General features: G+C 46.3%; 1 protein-coding gene and 1 long non-coding RNA gene across 5 annotated transcripts in view; one reads left to right on the top strand and one right to left on the bottom strand.

Annotated features, from left to right (window-relative positions):
* Nucleotides 1-2,853, bottom strand: part of PRICKLE2 (prickle planar cell polarity protein 2) — a 280,528-nt gene extending 277,675 nt beyond the window's left edge. The window contains exon 1 of the mRNA XM_073569766.1: nucleotides 2,656-2,853. Coding sequence (XP_073425867.1) covers nucleotides 2,656-2,697 — 42 coding nt within the window. The 5' untranslated portion in view covers nucleotides 2,698-2,853. The remainder of the gene's footprint in view (nucleotides 1-2,655) is intronic.
* LOC141084819 (uncharacterized) lies at nucleotides 758-19,904 on the top strand. 4 transcript variants are annotated; one of them, XR_012231128.1, is made up of 4 exons: nucleotides 758-930; nucleotides 18,830-18,902; nucleotides 19,105-19,191; nucleotides 19,290-19,904. It is a non-coding gene; the product is annotated as an uncharacterized lncRNA (long non-coding RNA). The 4 variants fall into 4 exon arrangements; XR_012231130.1 differs by having other exon boundaries at nucleotides 928-1,064; XR_012231131.1 differs by lacking the exon at nucleotides 758-930 and adding an exon at nucleotides 2,459-2,641.
* Nucleotides 19,905-27,516: the final 7,612 nt, after the last annotated feature.

Genomic DNA, 27,516 nt, shown 5'->3' with positions numbered 1-27,516 from the left:
CTTTCAGATTTTGTGACAAATCTGCACAGAAAAAAAAAACCTTGACAAATCTGCAGCGTGTAAACGGGCCCCAACTGTTCAAGTCAATGAAGAGAAAAAAAAATACCAAAAAACACTACAAATAGAATCCTAATTATTAAACGGGAGCAGAGGAGAACTGTTGAATTGAATGTTAATTTCCAATCTTGATAAATGCAAAAAAAAATAAAAATAAAAATCCAATATCAGCAAATAACAAATGGGAGGTCCAAAACTGAATATTGCCCTTGTAGGGGGAGGGTGTTTATCTTGTATTTTTTCTTTTGCCTCCCGGCTTATTGCTTGCTGGGGAAACGGTGGTATAGTTGTGTTGCTAGTCCCAACCGTGCACTCTCACAAGCAGAGGCAGCATTGGAGGAGGAGCGCATGGGCGGATCCTGATGGCTTCAGAGCAGCACTTACAAGCTCTAACAGCAAAAAGCTTGTAGGCGCACGCTCCTTGTCTAGGAGACTTGGCCGTCTCCGATGGACTGCAGAGGTGGCAGCTAATCTTTGCAACAGGCTGTAAAGCAAAATATTCCGCTGCTTTTAAGAATTAATTTTACAAGCACTTTGCCATTTTGCCGATTTAACTTGCTGCCAAACTTCCACAATCGCTTGCATAAAGTCACACAGAAGTTTTTTGTTTTTTTTCTTTTATACTTTTCGGGATGTTTGTAGTTCTGAAGCGGCAGCAGTTGGGTTATTTACAACAAGTCTGAAAGGAAAGGACATCCGTATGGCGTACTGAATTATTGAAGCGGGGGCATTGTGCTCTGTGCTAATGACATTATGGCTGGAGTCAGGTGCAGCTCCCTTTCTTCTCCTCCTCGACATCATGGCCGCCCTTTAGGGATTTGAGAATTAACTAGCAGGATTTGGACGGGTCACAATGTGACAAGCGATGAGCAGGTAAATGCCTTGTTGTCAGACTCCACCGTAATTATTGACAGGCATTAAACGACAATCATACAAAAGCAAATTGATAGGACAAGTATTGGATGAGTTTTTGGCGTTTTTTTTTTGGTCAAATGGAAAATTATCAGGTGAGAAATGCATTGTTGAAAAATATCATGGCTCAGTGGATAGCACTGTATGGTGGCTCAGTGGGTAGCACTGCAGCCTTGCAGCGCTGGGGTCCTGGGTTTGAATCCCACCAAGGACAACTCTGCAAGGAGTTTGTATGTTCTCCCCATGTTCCCGTGGGTTTCCTCCCACACTCCAAAGACATACTGATAGGGATTGCAGATTGTGAGCCTCAATGGGGACAGTGATGATATCTGTAAAGCGCCGTGGAACTGAGCAAAAGAAATAACCCAGATCATTGGGGGCACCAACTATACTAGGACCCACTCGATGTGAAAATAGTCATTTTTCACTAAGCTGGGACTACACATTGAGCTATGGCCGCCTCTGTAATGGGGGTCGCATTGTGACCCGCCGGGTAACACAAGCAAAGAATCAGAACCGGTCGATTTTTTTTTTTTTTTTTTTTTTGCAACTTGATTGTCGCAGTGGCAATAACTTGCGGGTCATAATGCCACCCCATCGATGGAGGAGCAGCAGCATAAAGCAATGTTTGTTGCAGCCAATGTTGCCTTCTTTGTTTAGCGGTGGTGCCGGGGGCACTAACTTTAGGACCCCCTACATCCCCAAATAGTCACTCTACATTAAAAAGAGAGATATGACCGAACTGCAATACCAGACACAGCCAACTTACAAGAGGGCGCTAACGAAGCAGAACTTTTGACAATCCCATTATTGGGGTGACCATATATGTGCAGCCACTGGGAATGGGGAACCTGGTATCCCGTGGATGATGGGGGGGTCCTAGCATCCATCCCCCTGCATCATGCGTCGCCTAATATTAAGTTCAATTATTCATCAAGTCTGGCAGCACAAATAAGGATTTAGTTCTGAAATATCCACAAGAGGTTCTGCAGCAGCTTGCACCATATTACTAGTAGAGGACACTGGAGCATAGTCCTAATAGCTCAAAAACTTTACCTACAACCTCTTCAACTTTTATGGGATTATTTGCTGAATGTGTCAGTATTGGCCAAGATGTTCTGCAGCAGCTTCCACCTCTACAAAACACACTGTATCCTAAGGTTGGGTTGAGGTCAGGCCTTACAGTCCTACTTGGTAAATTACTGCATCATTTCTACATACAAACTGTAATTGTTAAACTTCTGTGGGACTACAAGTCCCAGTAGATGAAACACTAGATGTGGCCAAGATGTTCTGCAGCAGCCACTCATCTATTATTACCAGCATATCATAAGAAAACTTGTTTCAAAACAAGACTCTGATAAAGTGCAACCTTGCCAAGATGTTCTGCAGCAGCAGCAACACAAGGTAACAACTTGCTTCAATCCAAAAGTTTACTGTTGTGGGACTATAATCCCCAGCAGGTGACAGGTAAAGAGTAACAACAAGCTGCAGCTGCTGGAGAACTAGAAGTCCCAGCAGATAAAGCTGGATTAATAGGGAAGAGGTTCTGCATCTGCTGCACAGCAACAACCAGTGGGACTACAAATCCCAGGAGATCACAGACCCACTAGATGTATAGTTTGGAGCTAACCATAGTGACCCTTGCAAGATGTTCTGCAGCAGCAGCAAGGTAGTAGTACTCACAGATCTGCCGGATTGTCTCCTCCAGGAGCTGCTGCTGAACATGGTCCTCCTCAGGGAAGGAGTGGGGGTCTCTCTGTGCCGGGGTCCCCTGTGCTGCTCTCTCGCTTCTCTCTCATCAATGAAGTGAGGCAGGAGCGGGGGGTTTCCGTGTGTGAAGCTCCACCTCGCCGCCGGGGACACAGAGGACACGGTGCAGGCAGGACGCCCCCTCAGGGTGCAGCCCACCGCGGCCGCACGGTGACTGCTGTGTCACTGCCTCCTCCTCACACCTGAGCACAAGAGTCCTCACTGAGGGAGGCTCACACCGGCTCTGCCAGAACCTGACACCTGAACCATGACTTCACAGGGGTTTGCGTTTTTTTTTTTTTTTTAACTGTCCCTGTTCACACAGAGGTTTTTTTTTTTTTTGTATTTTGGAGCGGATTATGCGCCACAATCCAGATGAATAAACGCTTCAAATTTTAATGGGAAAACGCACCTATAGTGCACATGGAAAGAGAAGTAAGGCCACATGCACACACTCAGTATTTGGTCAGGTTTTTACCTCAGTATTTGTAAGCCAAATCCCTGAGTGGGTGAATAATGCAGAAGTGGTGACGGGGTCCTATTATGCTTTTCCTCCTATTATTCCACTCCTGGTTTGAGGTAAAAAATTCGCCAAATACTCAGTGTGTGAACATGGCCTTACATGGTAATCCTTGGGCGTTTTTGCCTGACGAAACAGCTCTAAGGCTAGGGCGGAGATTTTTTGAGGATGAAAAATTTGACTTTTTTTTTTTTTTTTTTTCAAAAGAAGGTCATCTGGCTTTAGGCTTCAAGTGTTCAGTCGCCCTGTGTGACTACAGAGTGGTGGATCCTGGCACGGCGCGCACTGTAAGGATCCTCCGGCGGCGTGCTGTCATGTGACTACAGAGTGGTGGATCCTGGCACGGCGCGCACTGTAAGGATCCTCCGGCGGCGTGCTGTCATGTGACTACAGAGTGGTGGATCCTGGCACGGCGCGCACTGTGAGGATCCTCCGGCGGCGTGCTGTCATGTGACTACAGAGTGGTGGATCCTGGCACGGCGCGCACTGTGAGGATCCTCCGGCGGCGTGCTGTCATGTGACTACAGAGTGGTGAATCCTGGCACGGCGCGCACTGTAAGGATCCTCCGGCGGCGTGCTGTCATGTGACTACAGAGTGGTGGATCCTGGCACGGCGCGCACTGTGAGGATCCTCCGGCGGCGTGCGGTCATGTGACTACAGAGTGGTGAATCCTGGCACGGCGCGCACTGTGAGGATCCTCCGGCGGCGTGCTGTCATGTGACTACAGAGTGGTGAATCCTGGCACGGCGCGCACTGTGAGGATCCTCCGGCGGCGTGCGGTCATGTGACTACAGAGTGGTGAATCCTGGCACGGCGCGCACTGTGAGGATCCTCCGGCGGCGTGCTGTCATGTGACTACAGAGTGGTGGATCCTGGCACGGCGCACACTGTAAGGATCCTCCGGCGGCGTGCGGTCATGTGACTACAGAGTGGTGGATCCTGGCACGGCGCGCACTGTGAGGATCCTCCGGCGGCGTGCTGTCATGTGACTACAGAGTGGTGGATCCTGGCACAGCGCGCACTGTGAGGATCCTCCGGCGGCGTGCTGTCATGTGACTACAGAGTGGTGGATCCTGGCACGGCGCACACTGTAAGGATCCTCCGGCGGCGTGCGGTCATGTGACTACAGAGTGGTGGATCCTGGCACGGCGCGCACTGTGAGGATCCTCCGGCGGCGTGCTGTCATGTGACTACAGAGTGGTGGATCCTGGCACAGCGCGCACTGTGAGGATCCTCCGGCGGCGTGCGGTCATGTGACTACAGAGTGGTGGATCCTGGCACGGCGCGCACTGTGAGGATCCTCCGGCGGCGTGCTGTCATGTGACTACAGAGTGGTGGATCCTGGCACGGCGCGCACTGTGAGGATCCTCCGGCGGCGTGCTGTCATGTGACTACAGAGTGGTGAATCCTGGCACGGCGCGCACTGTGAGGATCCTCCGGCGGCGTGCTGTCCATGTGACTACAGAGTGGTGGATCCTGGCACGGCGCGCACTGTGAGGATCCTCCGGCGGCGTGCTGTCCATGTGACTACAGAGTGGTGGATCCTGGCACGGCGCGCACTGTGAGGATCCTCCGGCGGCATGCTGTCATGTGACTACAGAGTGGTGGATCCTGGCACGGCGCGCACTGTGAGGATCCTCCGGCGGCGTGCTGTCATGTGACTACAGAGTGGTGAATCCTGGCACGGCGCGCACTGTGAGGATCCTCCGGCGGCGTGCTGTCCATGTGACTACAGAGTGGTGGATCCTGGCACGGCGCGCACTGTGAGGATCCTCCGGCGGCGTGCTGTCATGTGACTACAGAGTGGTGAATCCTGGCACGGCGCGCACTGTAAGGATCCTCCGGCGGCGTGCTGTCATGTGACTACAGAGTGGTGGATCCTGGCACGGCGCGCACTGTGAGGATCCTCCGGCGGCGTGCGGTCATGTGACTACAGAGTGGTGAATCCTGGCACGGCGCGCACTGTGAGGATCCTCCGGCGGCGTGCTGTCATGTGACTACAGAGTGGTGAATCCTGGCACGGCGCGCACTGTGAGGATCCTCCGGCGGCGTGCGGTCATGTGACTACAGAGTGGTGAATCCTGGCACGGCGCGCACTGTGAGGATCCTCCGGCGGCGTGCTGTCATGTGACTACAGAGTGGTGGATCCTGGCACGGCGCACACTGTAAGGATCCTCCGGCGGCGTGCGGTCATGTGACTACAGAGTGGTGGATCCTGGCACGGCGCGCACTGTGAGGATCCTCCGGCGGCGTGCTGTCATGTGACTACAGAGTGGTGGATCCTGGCACAGCGCGCACTGTGAGGATCCTCCGGCGGCGTGCGGTCATGTGACTACAGAGTGGTGGATCCTGGCACGGCGCGCACTGTGAGGATCCTCCGGCGGCGTGCTGTCATGTGACTACAGAGTGGTGGATCCTGGCACGGCGCGCACTGTGAGGATCCTCCGGCGGCGTGCTGTCATGTGACTACAGAGTGGTGGATCCTGGCACGGCGCGCACTGTGAGGATCCTCCGGCGGCGTGCTGTCATGTGACTACAGAGTGGTGGATCCTGGCACGGCGCGCACTGTGAGGATCCTCCGGCGGCGTGCTGTCATGTGACTACAGAGTGGTGAATCCTGGCACGGCGCGCACTGTGAGGATCCTCCGGCGGCGTGCTGTCCATGTGACTACAGAGTGGTGGATCCTGGCACGGCGCGCACTGTGAGGATCCTCCGGCGGCGTGCTGTCCATGTGACTACAGAGTGGTGGATCCTGGCACGGCGCGCACTGTGAGGATCCTCCGGCGGCATGCTGTCATGTGACTACAGAGTGGTGGATCCTGGCACGGCGCGCACTGTGAGGATCCTCCGGCGGCGTGCTGTCATGTGACTACAGAGTGGTGAATCCTGGCACGGCGCGCACTGTGAGGATCCTCCGGCGGCGTGCTGTCCATGTGACTACAGAGTGGTGGATCCTGGCACGGCGCGCACTGTGAGGATCCTCCGGCGGCGTGCTGTCATGTGACTACAGAGTGGTGGATCCTGGCACGGCGCGCACTGTGAGGATCCTCCGGCGGCGTGCGGTCATGTGACTACAAGCGTGTGCTTCGCATACTTCCGGCCACATTCCGACTAATCGTGCCTTGGATTGAGGGAGGTCGTACAAGTCTAGTCGGCATGTGACCGGCCGTATGTAAATCACCGGACAATCCTTGCAGGGCGCAACAAGTCTGCAGCCCCTCTAAGGCCGCGTTCAGTATTTGATCAGTACTGATTTGGCTTACAAATACTGACGTGAAATAATCAACGTGTGAACGCGGCCTTAGGCTGTGTGCCCACCGTGAGTTTTTGATGCTGCATCGAAAACTCAAGAGTTCCAGTAAACTGGGTGGGATTTATCTATAGACTACCTGCGTCTTCCTGAAGCTGCATCGGCGTCTGAGGCTGAGTGCAGACGGACTTTTTGGCCCTGCGGATTTTTCCGCGTAGAATGGAAGAAATCCGCAGGTCAGATGACCTGCATTTTTCCTGCGGTTTTCCCCCTGCGGATTTGGTGACAGGGGAGATGGAAAACCGCACAAAAGAAGTAACATGCTGCGGATTTTGTACCGCGGAAAAATCCGCAGTGTCTGCACAGCGTTTTTTGTTTTTTTTTCATTGATTTTAAGGCTACTGTACATCACAATGCGGATATGCAACGTTCCTGCGCGGTAAAATCCGCTGCAAATCTGCATCGTGTGCACACAGCCTTTAAACCTTCACTTGCAGGGTTTTTTTTATCTGTGGATGTTTTCCTGGCTGAAATGTTGCACCTAAAATCCACGTCTAAAAGACATTGGTGAAACGTATTTTTCTGTTGGGGGAAGACTTTTGCTTCTCATGTGTTTTTGATGCATTTTTAATAATAACGTGCTGTATAGCAGTAGTTTTTTTTTTTTTTTTTTTCCTGGAAATCCTTTCCAAATACGCTTAAAAAAACCATGGGAAAAAAAAATTCACGTCTTGCCTCAATTTATGCCCTAAAATAATTTGTGTGAACAGATTCTGGCGTGACAGATTTGATGAATCGTTTCCAAAGTGTGTCTACTTAAAAAGAAAAAAAAAACCACAAAACGCTCCAAAAACGCCCCATATACTAAAATGCTCCCAAAACGTTTTTTTTTAGGATATAATCAGTTTGTTTTTTTTAGGATAATTTGGAGCAGAAACTGAGTGAAAACTCTCCAAATCCTCCTTAAAAAAACTTGGAGTTTCCATTCAGTTTCTGCTCCAAAAACCTCAGCAAAGAACACTGTGTGATCAAACCCTTATGTGTTTTTTTTTTTTTTGTTGTGGATTTTTCATACTGGTGCACATTCCCAGCCAGAATCGGACTAGACTGTTTTCGGCACGCTCAATGCAGGGGTACCGGTGAGTTCTCGTCAAATTTTGGCGTGTTCTAAGCGGAAACCCTACAAGGATTAACGTGTTGTGCACTACAGGTGTGTTTTCTCATTGAAATAAAGACAAAGTGTATTCAAAGACTATATTGACTATGGAACACTATTTTACCACTTTTGCAAATTGTATGGAAAGTGGGCGTGATTAATTATGCAACTAAAATTGCTAGAAAACCCCTTATCGATATATGTATAGCTCGCCTGTGCAGCCTGAAAATAAGGAAATATCTCCAGACTTAGCTTCCCTTTTTCTCTTCTGAAGTTGCATTGTGTCCTCCAGCAGTCACGTGACCTAAACAATTGGGGTATATGCACACGTTACGGATTACCCTGCAGATTTTTCAGCACAGATTTGGCTAAATCCGCAGGGCAAATGACCTGCGTTTTACCTGCGGATTTAGTGCAGATTTTGTGCGGATTCCTATAATGGAGCAGGTGTCAAAACACTGCGGATCTGCACAAAACAAGTGACATGCTGCAGTTTTGATTTTTTTTTTTTTTTATTTTTTACATAGGCTAAAATGTTACTGTACATCACTTGCAGATCTGCTGTGGATCCCCAGGGCCAAATCCACTACAGATCCGCAACGTGTGCACATAGCCTTACTGAGCAGACACATGAATGTTAGTGACCTTCCTATCCTTTCTACCTGTTGTTTATTCCATTGGCAGAACAGCAGGAGAAACTGAATCACAATCAGTGTTGATTTCACAGAAGTGTGACTGACTTGGAGCTACATTTTGTTCTTTAAGTCTTCCCTTTATTTTTTGAGCAGTATATTTTCTGCCTATACTGTGATGTCAAAGCAATATTCTTGTGCTGTGACATCAAAGTGTGTATTATATATGAACTGTTACATCACTGTGTGTATTATCCCTGTACTGTGACATCACTGTGTGCATTATCCCTGTAGTGTGGCATCACTGTGTGTATTATCCCTGTACTGTGACATCACTGTGTGCATTATCCCTGTACTGTGACATCACTGTGTGTATTATCCCTGTACTGTGACATCACTGTGTGCATTATCCCTGTACTGTGACATCACTGTGTGTATTATCCCTGTACTGTGACATCACTGTGTGCATTATCCCTGTACTGTGACATCACTGGGTGTATTATCCCTGTACTGTGACATCACTGGGTGTATTATCCCTGTACTGTGACATCACTGGGTGTATTATCCCTGTACTGTGACATCACTGGGTGTATTATCCCTGTACTGTGACATCACTGTGTGCATTATCCCTGTACTGTGACATCACTGTGTGTATTATCCCTGTACTGTGACATCACTGGGTGTATTATCCCTGTACTGTGACATCACTGTGTGTATTATCCCTGTACTGTGACATCACTGGGTGTATTATCCCTGTACTGTGACATCACTGGGTGTATTATCCCTGTACTGTGACATCACTGGGTGTATTATCCCTGTACTGTGACATCACTGGGTGTATTATCCCTTTAGGAATGGAAAAATAATGTTTTCATTTTCTAAACTAAAGGTGGTGATGGTCGGCGTGCGGTCACATCATACTTTAGGGTCTTATGCTTACTTGTTACACATAAAGAGTGCCCTTTTCACTAATGTTGTCATCTGCTAGATAAATGGGGGCCAGTTGGTACATTTGGTGTATGCGGCATATGATTGCCATATTTGTCATGTGTACAGAGCCTCTTGCCGGGGAAATGTAGCGTGACCTGTTAGCTATGCAAATAAACGGCAACCGTGCAGTATGTAGGCGGCAGGAATGTAACCAAAGGGGGTTCAGTAGTAGAAGACTCACCCAGACCCTAGTGACTAATGAGCCCCTCTATCACATAGAACAACACCAGTATTATGTGGCGCATGGTGGATGTTTGACAAATCCAAATGTAGACAGAAAATTAATAAGGACTAATTCCGTTACAGCCTCAGCGCTGATTATCTCTATCAGTCACTGAGTCCTGGAGATGCGTGCAGATTGTGTCCGCTGACTGGCGATGATTCAATCCTGCAAAATACGCCATTTCTTGCCAGCACTGAACGAATCGTTTTCGTGGAAATTGCATTTGCCAAATGAGCCAGTATCTGATACATATGTACAGATGATGGCTCTGACACATCTCATCATATATACCGAATATCTGCTATTCTGGGTGTTATACGGATCTGAATGGGCCAATGAGTTTTCTAGTTTTGAGTTTTTGAAACATGGTACCCACGCTGATGCCCCCGAGTGCAGTGGTGCCCTTTGCTCTAATACGCGTTTTGCTTTCAGATTTTTGTAACGCGCATCGGAAGATAATGATTTTAATAGAAATCTGAACCTTGTATTGTAGTCATTATTGTAGTCAGAATTTTGGGGCTCGTCAGGACATTAAACCCTTCCTGATGGTGCGAATTTAAATTTTTGCTCTAATTTTTTTTCCAAGGGTCATAATACAGTTGTTAGTTTTTGGGTTTTTTTGCAGGATACGTCATCCCTCCTAAGGCTGAGATGTAGGTTTGGATGACGCCATTTATTTTACCATATCACGCACTGAGAAGTAAAATCTAAGTGCGGTAAAAAAAGGCAAGGTTTATCATTAATCAGCTATCCTAATAAAGTTCGCGCCCACCTCCAGTATACCCATCACCCAACTGGGATTCCCTTTTGCTGTTGATCCTTTTTCATGTCTGTGCTTGGCACTGTAGTTCATCATTTTCACGTAAATGTTAAAGGGGTTGTCTTTTTCAAAATGCCACTGTTCGGTCATTCAGGTGATCGAATGTGGTCCCACTCCAGTCCCAAGACCCCTTGGCAAACATGGTGGCCATGTAGATGAATGGATGAGAATCTATTTAATACAAGGACACATTGAGTGCAACAGAATTTGGAGCTGCTCATACAGCGTACCTCTCTAATATGGCACTTAGAAGGGAGGTCCCAAGCTGGTTAAATAAATTGGTTTGGTCCATTGTGGAGTACAACATTCACTTATCGCTAGAGGGCACAGTATGTAGGCACAAGCTCGCTTCTGGGGGCATCTGCAGCTGGCACTTTGAGACGTATCTCTCTTACTTACACCCTGAGATCATCTGTAACTAGCTAGTGCACAAGGTCCACGGTTGGAGGAGTTTGGTCGGAAGAACATGTGTGGTCACATGGAGAATGGATCTCAACAACATCCAACACCTTTAGGATGAAATAGACCAGACATTGTGAGCCTGACCTCTTCCCAACATCAGTGACTGACCTGAAAAATGCTCTTCTGGAGACTGCCTTCTCCCCAACATCAGTGTCTGACCTCACCAAAACTGTTCTGGAGACTGCCTTTCCTCAACATCAGTGTCTAACCTCAAATATGCGCTTCTGGAGTCTGCCCTCTTCCCAACATCAGGGTCTGACCTCACAAATGCTCTTCTGGAGACTGCCTTCTCCCCAACATCAGGGTCTGACCTCACAAATGCTCTTCTAGAGCCTGCCCTCTCCCCAACATCAGGGTCTGACCTCACAAATGCAGTTCTAGAGCCTGCCCTCTCCCCAACATCAGGGTCTGACCTCACAAATGCTCTTCTAGAGCCTGCCCTCTCCCCAACATCAGTGTCTGACCTCACAAAAGCACTGCTAGAGCCTGCCCTCTCCCCAACATCAGGGTCTGACCTCACAAATGCTCTGCTGGAGACTGCCCTCTCCCCAACATCAGGGTCTGACCTCACAAATGCTCTTCTAGAGCCTGCCCTCTCCCCAACATCAGGGTCTGACCTCACAAATGCTCTTCTGGAGACTGCCCTCTCCCCAACATCAGGGTCTGACCTCACAAATGCTCTTCTGGAGACTGCCCTCTCCCCAACATCAGGGTCTGACCTCACAAATGCTCTTCTAGAGCCTGCCCTCTCCCCAACATCAGGGTCTGACCTCACAAATGCTCTTCTAGAGCCTGCCCTCTCCCCAACATCAGGGTCTGACCTCACAAATGCAGTTCTAGAGCCTGCCCTCTCCCCAACATCAGGGTCTGACCTCACAAATGCTCTTCTAGAGCCTGCCCTCTCCCCAACATCAGTGTCTGACCTCACAAAAGCACTGCTAGAGCCTGCCCTCTCCCCAACATCAGGGTCTGACCTCACAAATGCTCTGCTGGAGACTGCCCTCTCCCCAACATCAGGGTCTGACCTCACAAATGCTCTTCTGGAGACTGCCCTCTCCCCAACATCAGGGTCTGACCTCACAAATGCTCTTCTGGAGACTGCCCTCTCCCCAACATCAGGGTCTGCTCTCACAAATGCTCTTCTGGATGAAGGGGTGAAATTTCCCAAAGACCCCTCCAAACTCTTGAAGAAAATCTTCCCACAAGAATGGAAGCAAAGGGGGGACCAACTCCATATTAATGTCTATGGATGTAGAATGGGAGGTCCTGTAGGGAGAATGTGGAGGGGACAGAACACATTAGTTCATTTAAGCCTTTAAAACCTAAAATACTCTGCTAGTGAAGTGGTTAGGAGCCCAAACTTGACTCCTAGAAATAAGAAGCGTTCTTCATCCGTCCTCCTTCTGATATATTCAGGAGGATAAATCCGTCACTGATGCAGTAATGAATCCTGAGAATTACATTTGGTTTGTGGCTCACATTTTCCCTGAGCGGCTTCTGCTGCTAACAATCTGTTCGTCTCCTCTGTTCCAGGGACCGATGTCAAGTGATTTTCAGCGCGGCGTACAATGCGCCCGGTGTTTATCTGCGCGGTGTCACCATGTTCTTCCATTTTTATTGTGTTCGGCAGCAACATGAAAAAGTCTATAGAGTTATTATTAACAGGATGAAAATGTCAGCACGTAGCAGGTGCGGGATAACGCCGCCGCTCAAATATCACTGATGTCGCTGTTATGGAAACACGGCGTAATAAGAATGTACTGGATCAGAAACGCTGTGTACGACTATTGCAGCAAAAGCACAACCCGCGGCTCCGAGACGCACAACGTATACTTTCGTAGGAAGAGGAAAAAAAGAAACTTTAATGCTAGGAAATGATTTTCCTGTGGGAGCTTCCCCCAGCGGACAAGATGAAGCACTCTAAGTGCGATGACTGTAATACCCCGTACGGCGTCACAGCTCCGTTCAGTACAAGAGGCACAAGTAGTAGAATTTCTGCACTATTGTCTATTTTTTTTACATGACGCCCCCAAATCCACCATTTTACTCATTGTTAAGTCGCTATATGACTGCATAGTTATTAGCATAGTCATTGGGAACAGAGCCGGACCTTCCCCCAGAACTATTCCCACAAAGTTACAAGCATAAAATTGTCTAAAATGACTGCTGAGGCATTGAGACTTCTCTTCACTGGAATTAAGGTGCCTAACCCTGAAAAACAAGCATCTGCCATTATCTCTCCTCCAACAAATTGTACAGGGGTGCACTAGGCAGTCGGGGGGGGACGGTCTCCTGGTATTCACCAAACCCAGACGCCAGATAGAGAAGTGTGATCCGTCACTGCACAGAACACGTTTCCTCCAGAGTCCAGTGGTGGCAGCTTTACACCACTCCATACAACACTCTGCATTGTGCTTGGTGATGTACGGCCATGAAGCTTCCGGCAAGGCCGCAATGTTTGTGCTGATGATAATACCAAGGGAGGTCTGAACTCTGCAGTTATGGAGTCAGCAGAGGGTTGGTGACTTTTCTGCTCTCTGCTCCTCAACGCTCGGTGACCCTGCTCTGTTACGAGGTCTCCACTTTTTGGCTGAGTTGCTGCGGTTCCTTCCATTTCTCAATAATATCACTCACAGGTGATGGGGTCAGATTTAGGAGGAATAAATGTCATGAACGGACTTGTTACCCCAGTGACTCTTGTTACAGGACCGCGCTGGTATCAGTGAGCTCTGCACCACTGGGCCGACTGTCACATGTTGGTAAGGGCGGACGGCATGGCGGGGGGCCGGATGTTATACACCAGAGTGTTCAATGGAGAATAATGTTATACACTGGTTATAAAGGCATGGTGGGGGGACCGGATGTTATATACCACAGGGGTGAGGGGTTGGACGTTATACACTGGGGGCGGGGGTTAGGATGTGATATACCGGGGTATAGGAGGGCTAGATGTTATCCATCACACGCAATGGGGCCAAATATTATACATTGGGGGCAATGGGGTGAATGTTATACAACAGGCTCGGGGGAGCTGATGTTGTCCACAGGGGGAAATGGGGCTTGATGAAAATTGTGAATTCAATTATTAGGCTGGGGTCACATTAGCGTATAACACAGCCGAGTGCTATGCGATAAAACATCTTATGGCACTTGGACCAGTGTTATTATATAGGACGGTTATCTGTGATTATTCTTTTATTCCGATTCGGCATGAGAGAACAGTCGCAGCATGCCTCGGCTCACATACACTCATACCAGTCTATCGGTGAGGTGAGTATTAAACATTGGACTGCACTCTGATGTGATGCCAGTTTTCTCCGCACCTGTGCTGTTATTCTCTGATACGCAAGGAACGGAGCACGGACACTCAGATCATGCTTGCAGCACAAGTGGAGCCGAGGGTCATTAACGTATTGCATCGGACGTTCTCAAATCAGATGCTGTACGCTGGTGCGTCAGACACCCCCATTACTAACCTTGTAGTCAAAAGAAATAAGCACAAACACAAAACACTCCGGACAATTTTGCTATTTATTCCTTTAGACTATGGGCCTAGTAATAGGGGTGTCTGACAAACTTACCCCAGTGCTTGATATCAGCCCAAGGGCGGCTGAGGGCTGGTCTTATGAGGCTGAAAAGGGCCATAACCATGGAACTTCTCAACCTATTAATATCAGCCCACAGCTGTCTGCTTAACCTTTGCTGGCTATTAAAAAATAGGAGGGACCCTCCCTCCTTTTTAAAAAGGGGTTTTAGAAAAGGGCTTTTCCTTTCTCCACCGTTACCATAAATGTCTAACAGCTGGATATGCCACCAATGTTTAATCCAGAGGCTGACTGATGTAGCACCCACGCTGGCTCCTATAAGGCATTTTCTGCATGGCTGACACTAACATCATTCATAATCCAATCCTCCCACTTCCACATCCAAAACTTTGCTCACGCTGCAGCAGTTTTCTGGGATGCGCTACCCCAGAAAATTTCTGGACGGTGACTGATTTATATGTCTTCATGTGCACTACTTACTTTTTTTTTTTATAAAACACGACTGAACCATTGTTCAAAATTAGCATTTTTTTTTTACCTTTTCTGTCACACCCTACTGTTTTGTATCATAAACTGAATTTGCTGACACTGTTTTCCTAAAAATCGGGACAGTCCTGGCACATCTGTTGTCTGCTTGGCACTTTCCTATCCCCACTACCTCATCCTTTCAGCAATTTTGCAAGTCTCATGATCAGCAATGAGCGGTCCCGGAGGCAGCCCCATAGCAGCAATGGGATTCGGCTAGATGAAACAGTTTCTCCAAATCTAGTAAAGAAAGTAATAAAAAAAAAAATCAAAGCTTTGCTATACAGCATTATTAGTCGGGTGGTAATAATAGATGTATGGCGTCCATCTACTCTCTGTACAGGCTCGCTCCACACTAATACAATTAGATTCACTCTAAACTCGATTGCTCGCATTTAATCATAAACTTCCTGATAAGGAAAATTAAAACGTAATACGATTAGTTGCATTGACGGCTCCGAGAACGGTGAATCATAAGCGAGGACACTGGTGTGCGAGGTAATGGACGTCTGATGTGTGACACCACTGTACAGCGTTACTGTATATGGTCTATGGTGCGGGCACTGCACATAAGTAATTGTGTCTATCTACAGTGGGGGAAATAAGTGTTTGATCCCTTGCTGATTTTGTGAGCTTGCCCACTGACAAAGACATGAACAGTCTATAATTTTCAGGGTAGGTTATTTTTAACATTGAGAAATAGAATATCAAAAATTAAATCCAGAAAATCACATTGTACAAATTATATAAATTTATTTGAATTTTGCAGTGAGAAATAAGTATTTGTTCCCTCTGGCAAACAAGACTTACTACTTGGTGGCAAAACCCTTGTTGGCAAGCACAGCAGTCAGACGTTGTTTGTAGTTGATGATGAGGTTTGCGCACATGTCAGGAGGAACTTGGGTCCACTCCTCTTTGCAGATCATTAAGATTTTGAGTCTGTCATTTGGCAACTTGGAGCTTCATCTCCCTCCATAAGGTTTCTATGGGATTAAGGTCTGAAGACTGGCTAGGCCACACCATGACCTTAATGTGCTTCTTTTTGAGCCACTCCTTTGTTACCTTGGCTGTATGAATAGGGTCATTGTCTTGCTGGAAGACCCAGCAACCACCCATTTTTAATGTCCTGGCGGAGGGAAGAAGGTTGTCACTCAGGATGTCAGGGACGTATCGGGAATCAGAAAACCAGAGAAGCAGATACACAGTACAGAATCAAAAGGCAAACTCACAACGGGGGAGAGGACCGGGTCAGAACCTTACAAGCAAGCTAGAACACAGGCACACAGGGGTCAACACACTCAGCCAAGGGCAAAAGTATAGCTGATTTGAATTGAAGCTTCCCAGGGCTATAAGAAGCTCTCCCCCCAAAGAGAGGCCACAATAATTAATCCCAGGTGTACAGGTCAGAGCCTGCACTGGGATCAAGACATTAACCCCTGGCGTGCAGTTCAAAACCTGCACTGGGATCATGACACCTCATTCTGTTTTTGGTAAACAGTAGAATGATGTGCTTTACCAAAAAGCTCTATCTTGGTCTCATCTGTCCACAAAACACATTCCCAGAAAGATTTTGGCTTATGCATATTTTGGCAAGCTGTAATCTATCATTTTCATATCTCCGTGTCAGCAGTGGGGTCCTCCTGGGTCTCCTTCCATGGCGTTTAATTTAATTCAAATGTTGACGGATAGTTTGAGCTGACACTGATGCACCGTGAGCCTGCAGGCAGCTTGAATTACTTTGGAACTTGATTGGGACTGCTTACCCACCATCCGGACTATCCTGCGTTGCAACCTTTCATCAATTTTTCTTTGCGGTCCCTGTCCAGGGAGATTAGCTACAATGTCATGGGTTGTAAACTTCTTGATTATGTTGCTTACCATGGACAAAGGAACATTTAGTTTTTTGGAGATTAACTAGTAACCTTGAGATTGTTAATATTGTTCAACAATTTTGGTCCTCAGACAGTTCTCTTCTCCTCATTCTGTTCTCTATTCTTAGTGTGACACACACAACCTAAACATTGAGTCAACTTCTCCCCTTTTATATCTGTCCAATTTGCCTTTATGTTGTTCCAATACACATAAAGGAAATTAACGTGTATAACAAAACATGTGTAATTGCAACAATTATCTGAGAGAATTATTTAATTTTGTGGAGCAATTGCAAGGGTGCCAACACTTTCAGCCATGACTCCTATCTATCTATCTATCTATCTATCTCTTTCACCTACTTATTAATTATCTATTCCCAGCTCTAGATCCCTGCTGGATTACAGTGACAAAAAAAGATAAAGAGAGATATGAGAGATAAATGGCTAGAAACTACATAAAATGGTAGTGTGAAAAAATATAGATATTTTTCTATATGTATAAATAGATGAAAGCATAATATTTTTTTTCATGGCATATGAGGTCTTTTGGACCCATAGGTATAATAAATGGAGCTGAGGGAATGAGTTTAAAAAAAAAAAAAAAAAACCTTTCTTCTTATACCGCCTCCACTGCAGCTCGCCGTTCTTCCACATGGCTCCTCGCTTCTTCCAGCTCTGAGACAGTGATCGGCCTTATATGGTCATCTTAGGGGTAATGTGTTACACATGCAGGTGGTGCCCATGGTTCTTGGACCCACTGTGCCATGGGGCCAGGCTTGCTTAGGTGGGGAGTAGCTAAGCGTCCACCATCAGGAGCTCCAGTGAACATCCGGTAGAGTCAGGCTTGGCTGTATGTAGCCGACAGGTACCACTCCTGGGAAATCCCCAGTACTGCAGCTGCTGACCCCAGGGTTCAGGTGCGCAGACACAGTAGGACTAGGGCGCCATTCAGACTACTAAGTTCTGGATCCTCTGCAAGAACGGTTACTGACACAGAATCTCAGACAGGGTTGATTCGGATACTGATTGTACTGGGTACTCAGATAGGCACATGTTCAGATACACAGGTCTCCAATACTGATTCAGGGACTTGCCGCACACAGATCGGGGGATGAGATTCACACACTGGCCGCATTAGGACCAGGGACTTCGGGTTCAGGACACTGGCCGCACTATAACCAGGGACTTCAGATTCAAGACTGGCCACACCGGGACCAGGGACTGTGGGTTCAGGACACGACAACAGTAGGACTAGGTGACCTCACAACTTCACTCTGAGACAAACCTCACTAACTAATGATTCACTGTGTTGCTTGGCACCTCCCTATTGGGGACGGTGCCTTTTAAGCAAAATATCTCCCAGCTATTGGGTAGAAACGATCTTGCAGGTGCACTCTAATACTAAATATTAGTAAATGCCTTTGAGCTATTAGCGGGGGGAATTTAACTATGTGTACGATGCCCTTTTAAGAGCAGGGGAACATGCCACCACGAGTGGTGCACTACACCAGGAAGACAGGGAGCACGCCGGGGACCAAGCCATGCGACCGGGGCGGTGAGCATGCCGCTGTCCCTGCATGGAGGGGGGAAGGGGAGCTATGCAGGGGCGCTGGCAATAGCGTTACACAATGCACAATATTAACGTCAAGGACGCGTAAGGTCAATCACTATATCAAAGCTGGAAGAGCCGAGGTCCCATACGGAGGAATGGGGAGCTGCGGCGGAGGTTGCAGGCTGCCATTTTACTGGATTTTTGGGGAATTTGTAACAGGTTCAATTTATTAAAGATCAGTGATCAAATGTCTGACATATGATGACATACTGTATATAGATATTCTGTAACTATAGAGTTATAGATATACACAGATAAATTTGGAGTTTTGTATGGGACTATTTGTTTTCTCCTGACTCGCTCCCATATAACAAGTAATTTGGGGTAAGGGGCTCCGACTTTAATCTGATGGTATCACATCTCTCGGCTCATACATCTCCTCTCTGGTTTCTGTGCCGTCCCCCCTGCTGGGAGATAAATGATTATCTCGTCCTTCACAAGATGGATACGGTTGACCTACTGTGCACAATTTTGCAAATCCAATTTTTTTTTTTTTTCAGGACATAACTGACTAACATCAGATCTACACCTCAGTGATTGACCTCTCGCTCCTTGAAGGAGACTTTCTCTATTGTACGTGAGTTTTCAAAGATAAGTGCGGTACAGAAAAATCCGACTCTTGTGCTGAATAATTTACTTTACTGTAAACTTGGTGTTCTGATCAGAAACCGGCAAAATTTCTGTGGCCTGAATCTGTCAGATTATACTGGAAACGTGTTTGTTTTGTTCTAAGATTGATGATATATTTGCTATTTTATACATTGGCTCTTTGTAGGTCAGTAAGGCCGGGGTCATACCGTCAGTGTGCTGTCTGCTACGAACATGAAAGCCGTTATTACATTGGACTTATTATACAGCCATAGTAAGTACACCAGCCCCACCAGGCCTTAGCAATCTTTTTAATAATGTATTCAGATTGTATTGCAACACCTGTGATCATATCTTTATGTTACCTTACAGCATGCATGCAATAAAAGTAGTTAGAAGTGGACGTGTACACGGACCAACAGCCATCGCAACAAGTGTACTAGAGAACCTCATTCTCCATCATTGGCCTATATGAAGATGGCAGCGATCAGCTTTTATGTGGCCTAAAAATGCTCCAATGTCGGCCAGACGTCTGCGGAATGTGCTGCCGACAACCTGCAAACTACCTGGGGTTCGAACATAAACTGATTGTATTAATGATCAGTTGTCCCAGTAGAGATTGGAAAAGGGAATTAAAGGAGCGCCAATCAGTGTTTGCTATTAACAGAAATCTGCTGATGTAAACCTACCTTAAAGGGATCTATCACTTGCTAAAAATATGTAATATTTTTTACATGGTGTAAATGCTGCTGTTCTCCTGAATCCAGCGTAGTTTTTCTTTTGTTCCTGCGCCTCTCCGTTCTTGAGATATGGGCCGCTCTCACCTGTATAGAACTACGGACTTTTTATCAAACTGGGCGTGGCCTTCAGCTCTTGTCTGTGGGCGTCTTCTAGACGACCACACCCACTCTGTTAACAAGGCTCGATTTATATACAGGGAATTGAGGGCCATATCTGGGGAACGGAGAGGCGCAGGGACAAAACGAAAACAACGCCGGATTCAGAACAGCTGCATTTACACTGGGTTATATATTTATGGCAAGTGATTAATCCCCTTTAAAAGGTTTTATTTATCAATACAAGTTATTGGCTCTTCAAAGGATGGATGATCACCTGCGGATTGGTGGGGGTCTAACTGACTGGTCAGGACCAATACCAAAAATTGTATTTATTCTTTCTTTTTTTCTTTCTTTCTGTTTCTCTTTCTTTCTCTTCCTCTCTTTCTTTCTCTCCTTTTCTCTCTCTTTCCCACTTTCCCTCCTTCCTTCCTCCCTACCGATCTTCAAATTGTCACCCATCTTTTGGAAAGGTGATATCTTTTAATGATGGGAATGACCCTTTAAAGGGGTTGTCCGATCCAAATCGATAAGTGTGCGGTCTCTCTGTGTGACTACAGACTTATGAATCCCCCCACCACACGCACTGTGCGGTGCACTGTCGGGATTTGCAGGTTTCTGAGCCAGGACCTGAGGGTATTTATGTGTTATACATAGTCCAGGCCAAAGGCTGTCTAGTGGCCGCTCCTACTAGTCCCCGCAGAGCACATTGCGGACATCAGACTTATCGATTTAGATGGGACAACCCCTTTACATATAGGGCAGGTTTGGGTAGTGTGAGCGGTACCAGGGTGGCGTCACCTTCCTCTCTATGTGAACTGCTGGAATCAGATGTAATATTTCCGAAATGGCCTAAAACCCCTATAGAACGAAAACTATCAAACGCATCGCGACGGCTTCACCTGTAACAGCTGAATGCAGCATCTGTTTGTTATTAATCCCATTTCAATCACTTTATATTTATTTCCCCCGAAGTAGAAAAGCAACAAAAAAAAAAAAAAAAAAAAATGTCCGCCATTGACAGCTGCTTCCATTTCTCGCCACCACAGTGGGTTGTAATTTCAGCATAGTGATAAAAAAAATAAAACCTACTGGAAGAAGCCTGAAGAGCCGTCCGTAGTCACAGTTCTTGTTTCCTCTGTTTGCCTTCGGGGCTTCAGCAATCAGCTGCCAATTTAGGATATTTAACGGAAAAAGCCACCGAGCTTCCAGGGCCTAATGGAGATGATAAATATTTATCAGAAGCTGTCACCGCTCCGAGCCGAGCAGCCGAGACTTCCCCTATTGTTTTTCTTTACTTCGACACAATGAGGCATCTTGCAGGATTATTATCATGTGGATAAAGAAACAAACTTTTACTTTCCGCATTATTCTCAATACACCAGGTATTGTTTGCTACAAATGATGCTTTTCTGACAAGTGTCTCCTCCTGAATTATTTTCACAGCCGTGTCCCCATCTTGGGGCTCATGCTGGACAGTGCACCTCAAAACTGTGCTCATAATTTTTAGATTATATCTTTAAGATGGTCAGCGCTTTAGTTTTCTGATACAATTCTCCATATTTCCTGTATAAAGAGTTAAATAAATTCTATCTGCCTCCAGCCACCACTAGGGGGAGCTAATTGCATAGTTTATGACTAGAATTTAAAGTTTGGAAGTTGTCCCCTATCCTCTGAAGAGCCCTGTGTGAATGAGGTAGAGGTCAATCATGCCCATTCTTTCTTATGAGGTAGAGGTCAATCATGCCCATTCATTCTTATGGGGTAGAGGTCAATCATGCCCATTCATTCTTATGGGGTAGAGGTCAATCATGCCCATTCATTTGTAAGGAGGTGGGGACCCTCACATGTCTCTTCTCCCCTGGACGCGGTTCACATAATGACATGCGGCACCTCATTGTTCACTAATGTTCATTACTGTGAATGTATTTATTTGTCATGTATTCTGCATAGTATTAAGATAGGATCTTAGGTAGTATAGGACCATGGGGGCATCATAGATGTAGGGAATAGAATAGAACAGGAGTGTCAGAATAAACAGCATAGGGGTTTATCAGCTGGGAGGAGCTGCAGGGCAGGGCAGAGCAAGGGATATAGAAGGACTTCCTGGTTAGGCAGCAGAGCCCGGGCAGCCTTGCCCATGGCAAGGTATGATGTGCAGTGAAGCAGACAGTTCTGCTAGCTGTGGGGATAAAGCTACTATTGCAGGAAGGGGCCCCAGGCTGAGGATAGTGCAGTCGGGCACCAGCTTAAGAAGGACCATCCCAAGAAGGATCCTGGGTCTATGACCGGGGTGGGAGTAGCTGAGATGGCGTTCCCAGAACCTTTCCGTATTGGAACTGGATGAGGGGCTGGCAGGGAGCAGGTGACACTGAAGGCATGGACAAGACAGGGATTGTCTGGAGATAAGGCAGGGATTGCCGGAAAAAGAGACAGAGTTGACAGGAAGAGTAGAGGCTACCCGGAAGGCAGGGAAAGATCAGAAGATGTCCCTTTGTGAAACCTGTGCTGCAAGTGTGATGGATGCCCTACTGAATAGTAAAGTTAAACTGTTGGAAAAAACTGTGTCTCTGAGATGTTTTGTGGAGCTTGGCACCATAGAGCCGGAGGGACAGTACCTGAGAGGACTCTGACAGTGATCGTAAGTGTACTGTTCCGTACGCTGCACATGCGGCAGAAGGGACACTGTATTCTATCTTTGGTGCCCCAGGGTGTAGGAACAGTACAGCCCGTTGCCACGATTACCACCCTGGCCACCTTACACATTCTTATGTGGTAGGGGCCAATCATGTCCATTCATTCTTATAGGGTTAGAGGTCAATCATGCCCATTCATTCTTATGGGGTAGAGGTCAATCATGCCCATTCATTCTTATGGGGTAGAGGTCAATCATGCCCATTCATTCTTAATGGGACCGTTGCGCTGACATGATCTTCAGCACTCCCCTAAGAATAAATGGAGTGATTGACCACCCCTCCATTTATATCTGCTTCTTGGGATCTGTGGGGGTCCCAATGGTCAGGCCACTGTTGGAAACAGAAGAGGGCCCCTGTGTAAGAACAATATATGGACCCTTTGCAGCTCAATAGCTCATTCATTCCACCTGCTTTGGAGTTGGAAGTGGCCCCTTTAGTTCTTAGGTCCCTATGTGGCAGCACAGGATGCACCAATGATTTGTTTCCCCCCTGAGTTAGATCATCAGCGATTGGAAAGTTATCCCTTTTCCTTTAGATAGCGGATGACTTCTAAACTTGAGAATAAACCATAGCGGTCACTTCGGGGGAATTTTCAGAATAAGTTGTCATGTGTGTCTGATTGATGTATTGCATGGCAGGATTACAAGGAGTAAACCACTGCTCTCCATCACTGCCCGTCTGCAGTTTGCTAAAGATGCCTTGGACAAGCCAAAAGGCCACTGGAACAAGGTTTTGTGGATGGATGAGACCAAGAGAGCATGAGAACCGTTAAGTTTGGAGAAAGAAAAACATTGTCTTACGGCACAAAACCCTCATCCCGTCTGTGAAACACAGTGGTGGTGATATCAAAGTTTGGGGTTGTTTTATTGTATCTGGGGCCAGGGAATGGCTGTCATCATTGATGGATCAATGGATTCTGAATTATTCCAGTAAAGTCTAAAGGAAAATGTTAGGACATGAGAATGTGGGTCATGCAGCAAGACAACCAAAATCATAAGTCGTTCTACAAAACAATGGAAAGAGAAGAATAAAGTTTATAGTTTTGGAACGGTCAAGTCAAAAATATTGACCCTAATCCCATACAAATGTGGTGGAAGGGCCGACAGCGATCAGCCATTGTAGAAAACCACCAACATATCGGAGGGGAAGCTGTTTTGTAGGGAGCAACGGGCTAAAATTCCTCCAAGCCGATTTTCAGGCGGCGTACTCCTGAAGAAAGATGGGACCAAACCTTAGAAACACTATGCAGTATCCCCTAGTGTTGCACTTTCGGGTAATTTTTCCGAATAAACTGCCATGCATGTAGTGTGACCATCACTCTATTTTTTGCCCGTTATTCTGCATTTTTCTCCAATTTCCACTTCTTTAGGCTCTATCTCTAATTTTCATATTTCCCATAGCTCCTTATTGGTGAGCACTAGACACTGCACACACAGACATGAGTGATTCCTGCTTTCCCATATCTATGAAACTGAGCAGTGTAGCTGTGAATTACCACTGGGATCAATTAAAGGTGCTTCTGTACCCGTGTCTCACTTTGCTCTTTTCTTCCTCTCCTCCCCAAAGACTTTAATGGGAGCTTTAACCTGATACCTGAGTGAACTACTTTGAGCTGTAGAGATCTGGGATTTCTTTTTCAGAGTGAATGATGAGTTCAGGAGGGGAAGTGGCTCATAAGGTTCAATATATTTTAATTGAAGTTATAATTAACAATTGATGTTTCAACATATATCAAAATCACGTTCAGGTTGCACAGCAGGTACAATTAGCAAAATGTAAGTATATTAACCAGCATATACTTATTTGGAAAGGAATCGTATAGTGCAACAAGTAGCATTGAAAAGTTGTATCATGTGAATAAATTGTTGTATTCATATGATGAGGCACGATAGGGAAGAATCGAGGGGAACACCAAGGCCAACACAGGAGCGAGGAATAGGGAGGGGAATTTTGCATATTCTGAGTGTGATATCAATGGCTCAGAATCACTAGAATGGTGATGATAGCCAAGTGCTAAATTCAGATGAATTTCTGAATGATGTCCAGGGTAACCAAGCTCGTATATTCGTATGAGTCCAAGTTCAGCCAACTGTCAAGAGACTATGAGCTCTTCCATGTGAAAAAGGTTATCTACCGCCTCAGCCCATTCCAATTTAGAAGGAATGGTGATCGATCTCCAGTGTCTGGGGATAGTCTGTCTCATGGCAGCTAAAAATACTCTAAATAGTCCCTTTTTAATGGTAGAAATAGGGAATATTGATAGTAAAGCTGTTTCTGAAGAGTTCAGACTCTCTAAGGGCTTTAAGCCACTTCGGGAGACAACCTGCCTCATCTGGGACTATGGATTATCTAGCGTACCTAAGAAACGGAAACCACTATCATCCGGAGAATGACAGAGTATAGGAGACAGCGGAGCCGATGATATTTTATATTTATTCATTATTTTGTCCCAGATATTTAAAAGAATACGATATAGAGGTGTTATGGATCTAAAAGTATGTCCGCCCCAAAGTAGTTTAGCAAGTGGGACGGGATTTAAGTGTTCCTCTAATTCAGTCCATAGTCCCTTGGCAGGCTTTAGGGTATGTGCACATCTTGCGGATTACTTTGCGGATTTTTCTGTGCTCTGCGTTTTAGTGCAGATTTACTGCGGATTCTCTGCATTTTTTGTGCGGATTCCTATAATGGAAGAGGTGTAAAACCGCAGCGGAATCCGCACAAAGAATTGACATGTTGGCAGATTCAAATCCGCAGCAAATCTGCGCGGAAAAATCCGCAGCATGTGCACAGCGTTTTTCATTTTGCATTTACTTTAATGGTACTGCACACCGCAGGAGAATCTGCTGCAAATCCACAACATGTGCATATACCCTTAGGCCATGTGCACACGATGCAGATATCCAGCGGATCCGCAGCGGATTTTACCGCGCAGAAACGTTGCATATCCGCATTGTGATGTACAGTAGCATGTTAGTGAATTGAAAAAAAAAAACCCCGCTGTGCAGACGCTGCGGATTTTTCCGCGCGGTTTTTTTGTGGTTCAAAATATGCAGCATGTTACTTCTTTTGTGCGGTTTTTCACCTGCTCCATTCTCCAAATCTGCAGGGGAAAACCGCAGGGGAAAACCGCACAAAAACAGGAAGAAATCCGCAGGAAAAATGCAGGTCATTTGACCTGCGTATTTCTTCAATTCTGTGCGGAAAAATCCGCAGGGCTAAAAAGTACGTCTGCACTTAGCCTTATGATATGTAAAATGCTATTTACTATTGATGCTCTAAGGTATGCCACAAAATCTGGGACACCCATGCCCCCCCCCCCCCCGAGGTTTTAGGTCTGAGTCAAAACCGTGTATGATAATCAAGGTTTGGATGCCCCCCAAAAAATTTAGAAGAAATTACCTTAATCTTCCGTAAGAAAGACTTTGGGTACATTGGAAGTGGCTCATAAATGGAGAAAGAAGCACAGTTCTCTGATAAGATATACTGTGTAATATTTCTTCTATTCACCTTTGAAAATATGCAAACTTTGTTAAAAAGACGGTGATCATTTAACTCTAAGCGGCAAAGTTATAGCTCAATATGAGAAAAATAAGGCTTAGATCACTCGAAGATATAGCAACAAGGGCTAAGCAGAAAATAATCAGTTTCCTTGTACGCTCCTTGGTTTAGTTGTTATCTCTTACACAGTGGTAATTGTTACGGAATTTTCCAGGAATATAGAAGAAAATATTTTTCGCCAGCACATGTCCTCTTTACACAGGGAGATGTGCTGCCGAGAACAATGATTGCCGGCAGCCTGTTTACAGTGCCCAGTTATCAGGAGATGAGTTACTCCGCGGCCTCGGATCAGTCATGGCGGAAGTGGTTGTGGGTGTCCCTCGTGGGGGTTCATGTTCAGCATCATGCTAAGTTCCTAGGTGTTATTTCTTGTCTGAAATCAATGGAAAACCAAAGTGTTTTTGCCGCAATTTTTCAATGTTGCGACAAAATGGTGCTTTTTTTCACAGCAAGAAAAAAAAAAACCCGTACCAGAGCTACAATGTAACAGTACTGTACGTCTGAGCAAAATGAATAATCATTAGATATTAGCGGGAAGAAAATGAGAATGTTCTCAGTGGTTTTCTGCAATTTGTTTTGCTCGTGCCCACCCGAAATCTGCTGCAAAAGACCGACAGCTGCTTCATCGTGACTCATTATGATGGTGACATCCCTTGGACTTGCTTCCCCGACATTGGGACACAATTACTACTGAGACATGTGCGCATATTCCATCTATAGTCTCTTCTACCATAGAGCTCAACCTGATGTGAACAGATAGATAAAAGGATGATACACACTCATGGCCAAAAGTGTTGGCACCCTAGAAAGTGAACATGCTTTGTTATATACACTTGTTTATTTCCTTTGTGTGTATGTGAACAACACAAAATAACAGAGAAATAAAATGCAAATTGGACATAATTCCACACAAAACCCCCAAACAGGCCGAAAAAATTTGTTAGCACCCTCAACTTAATATTTGGTTGCACACCCTTTGGAATAAATAACTGCAATCAATCGCTTACTATAACCATCAACAAGCTTTTTACACCTCAACTGGAATTTTGTGACCACTGTTCTTCTGCAAACTGCTCCAGGTCTCTCATATTTCACCTTCTCCCAACAACAATTGTAAGATCTCTCCACAGGTGTTTAATGGGATTTCGATCCTTAAGGCCCTTTTACATTTAGCGATGCACCAGCGATCCCACCCGGTCAGGATCGCTAGTGAGCTTTCATACAGAAAGATCTCACAGCGATGCAGCAGCGACGCAGCGCTCGATACTCACCTTTCAGACACAGCGATCCTGGCGTCCTCCCGCCCGCCTCCACGCGTCGCTCGTCGTCACAGCAGGAAGTCTCAGCAGGAAGCGCCCGACGAGAAATGGAGCCGGACATTCTCGCGCGATCAGCGATGGACAGCGGGGGAGCCGGTCGGAGGTAAGTATCACACATAGCGATATCGCTAGCAATATCGCTATAACGTCACAAAACCAGTGACGTTTTAGCGATATTGCTAGCGATATC

This window comes from Dendrobates tinctorius, unplaced genomic scaffold (genome assembly GCF_039654945.1).
Source record: "Dendrobates tinctorius isolate UK_male_01 unplaced genomic scaffold, ASM3965494v1 ptg000027l, whole genome shotgun sequence".
Classification (NCBI taxonomy): Eukaryota; Metazoa; Chordata; class Amphibia; order Anura; family Dendrobatidae; genus Dendrobates; species Dendrobates tinctorius.
Note: the sequence above shows the minus strand (reverse complement) of the source record. Positions and strands in the feature narration are given on the sequence as shown.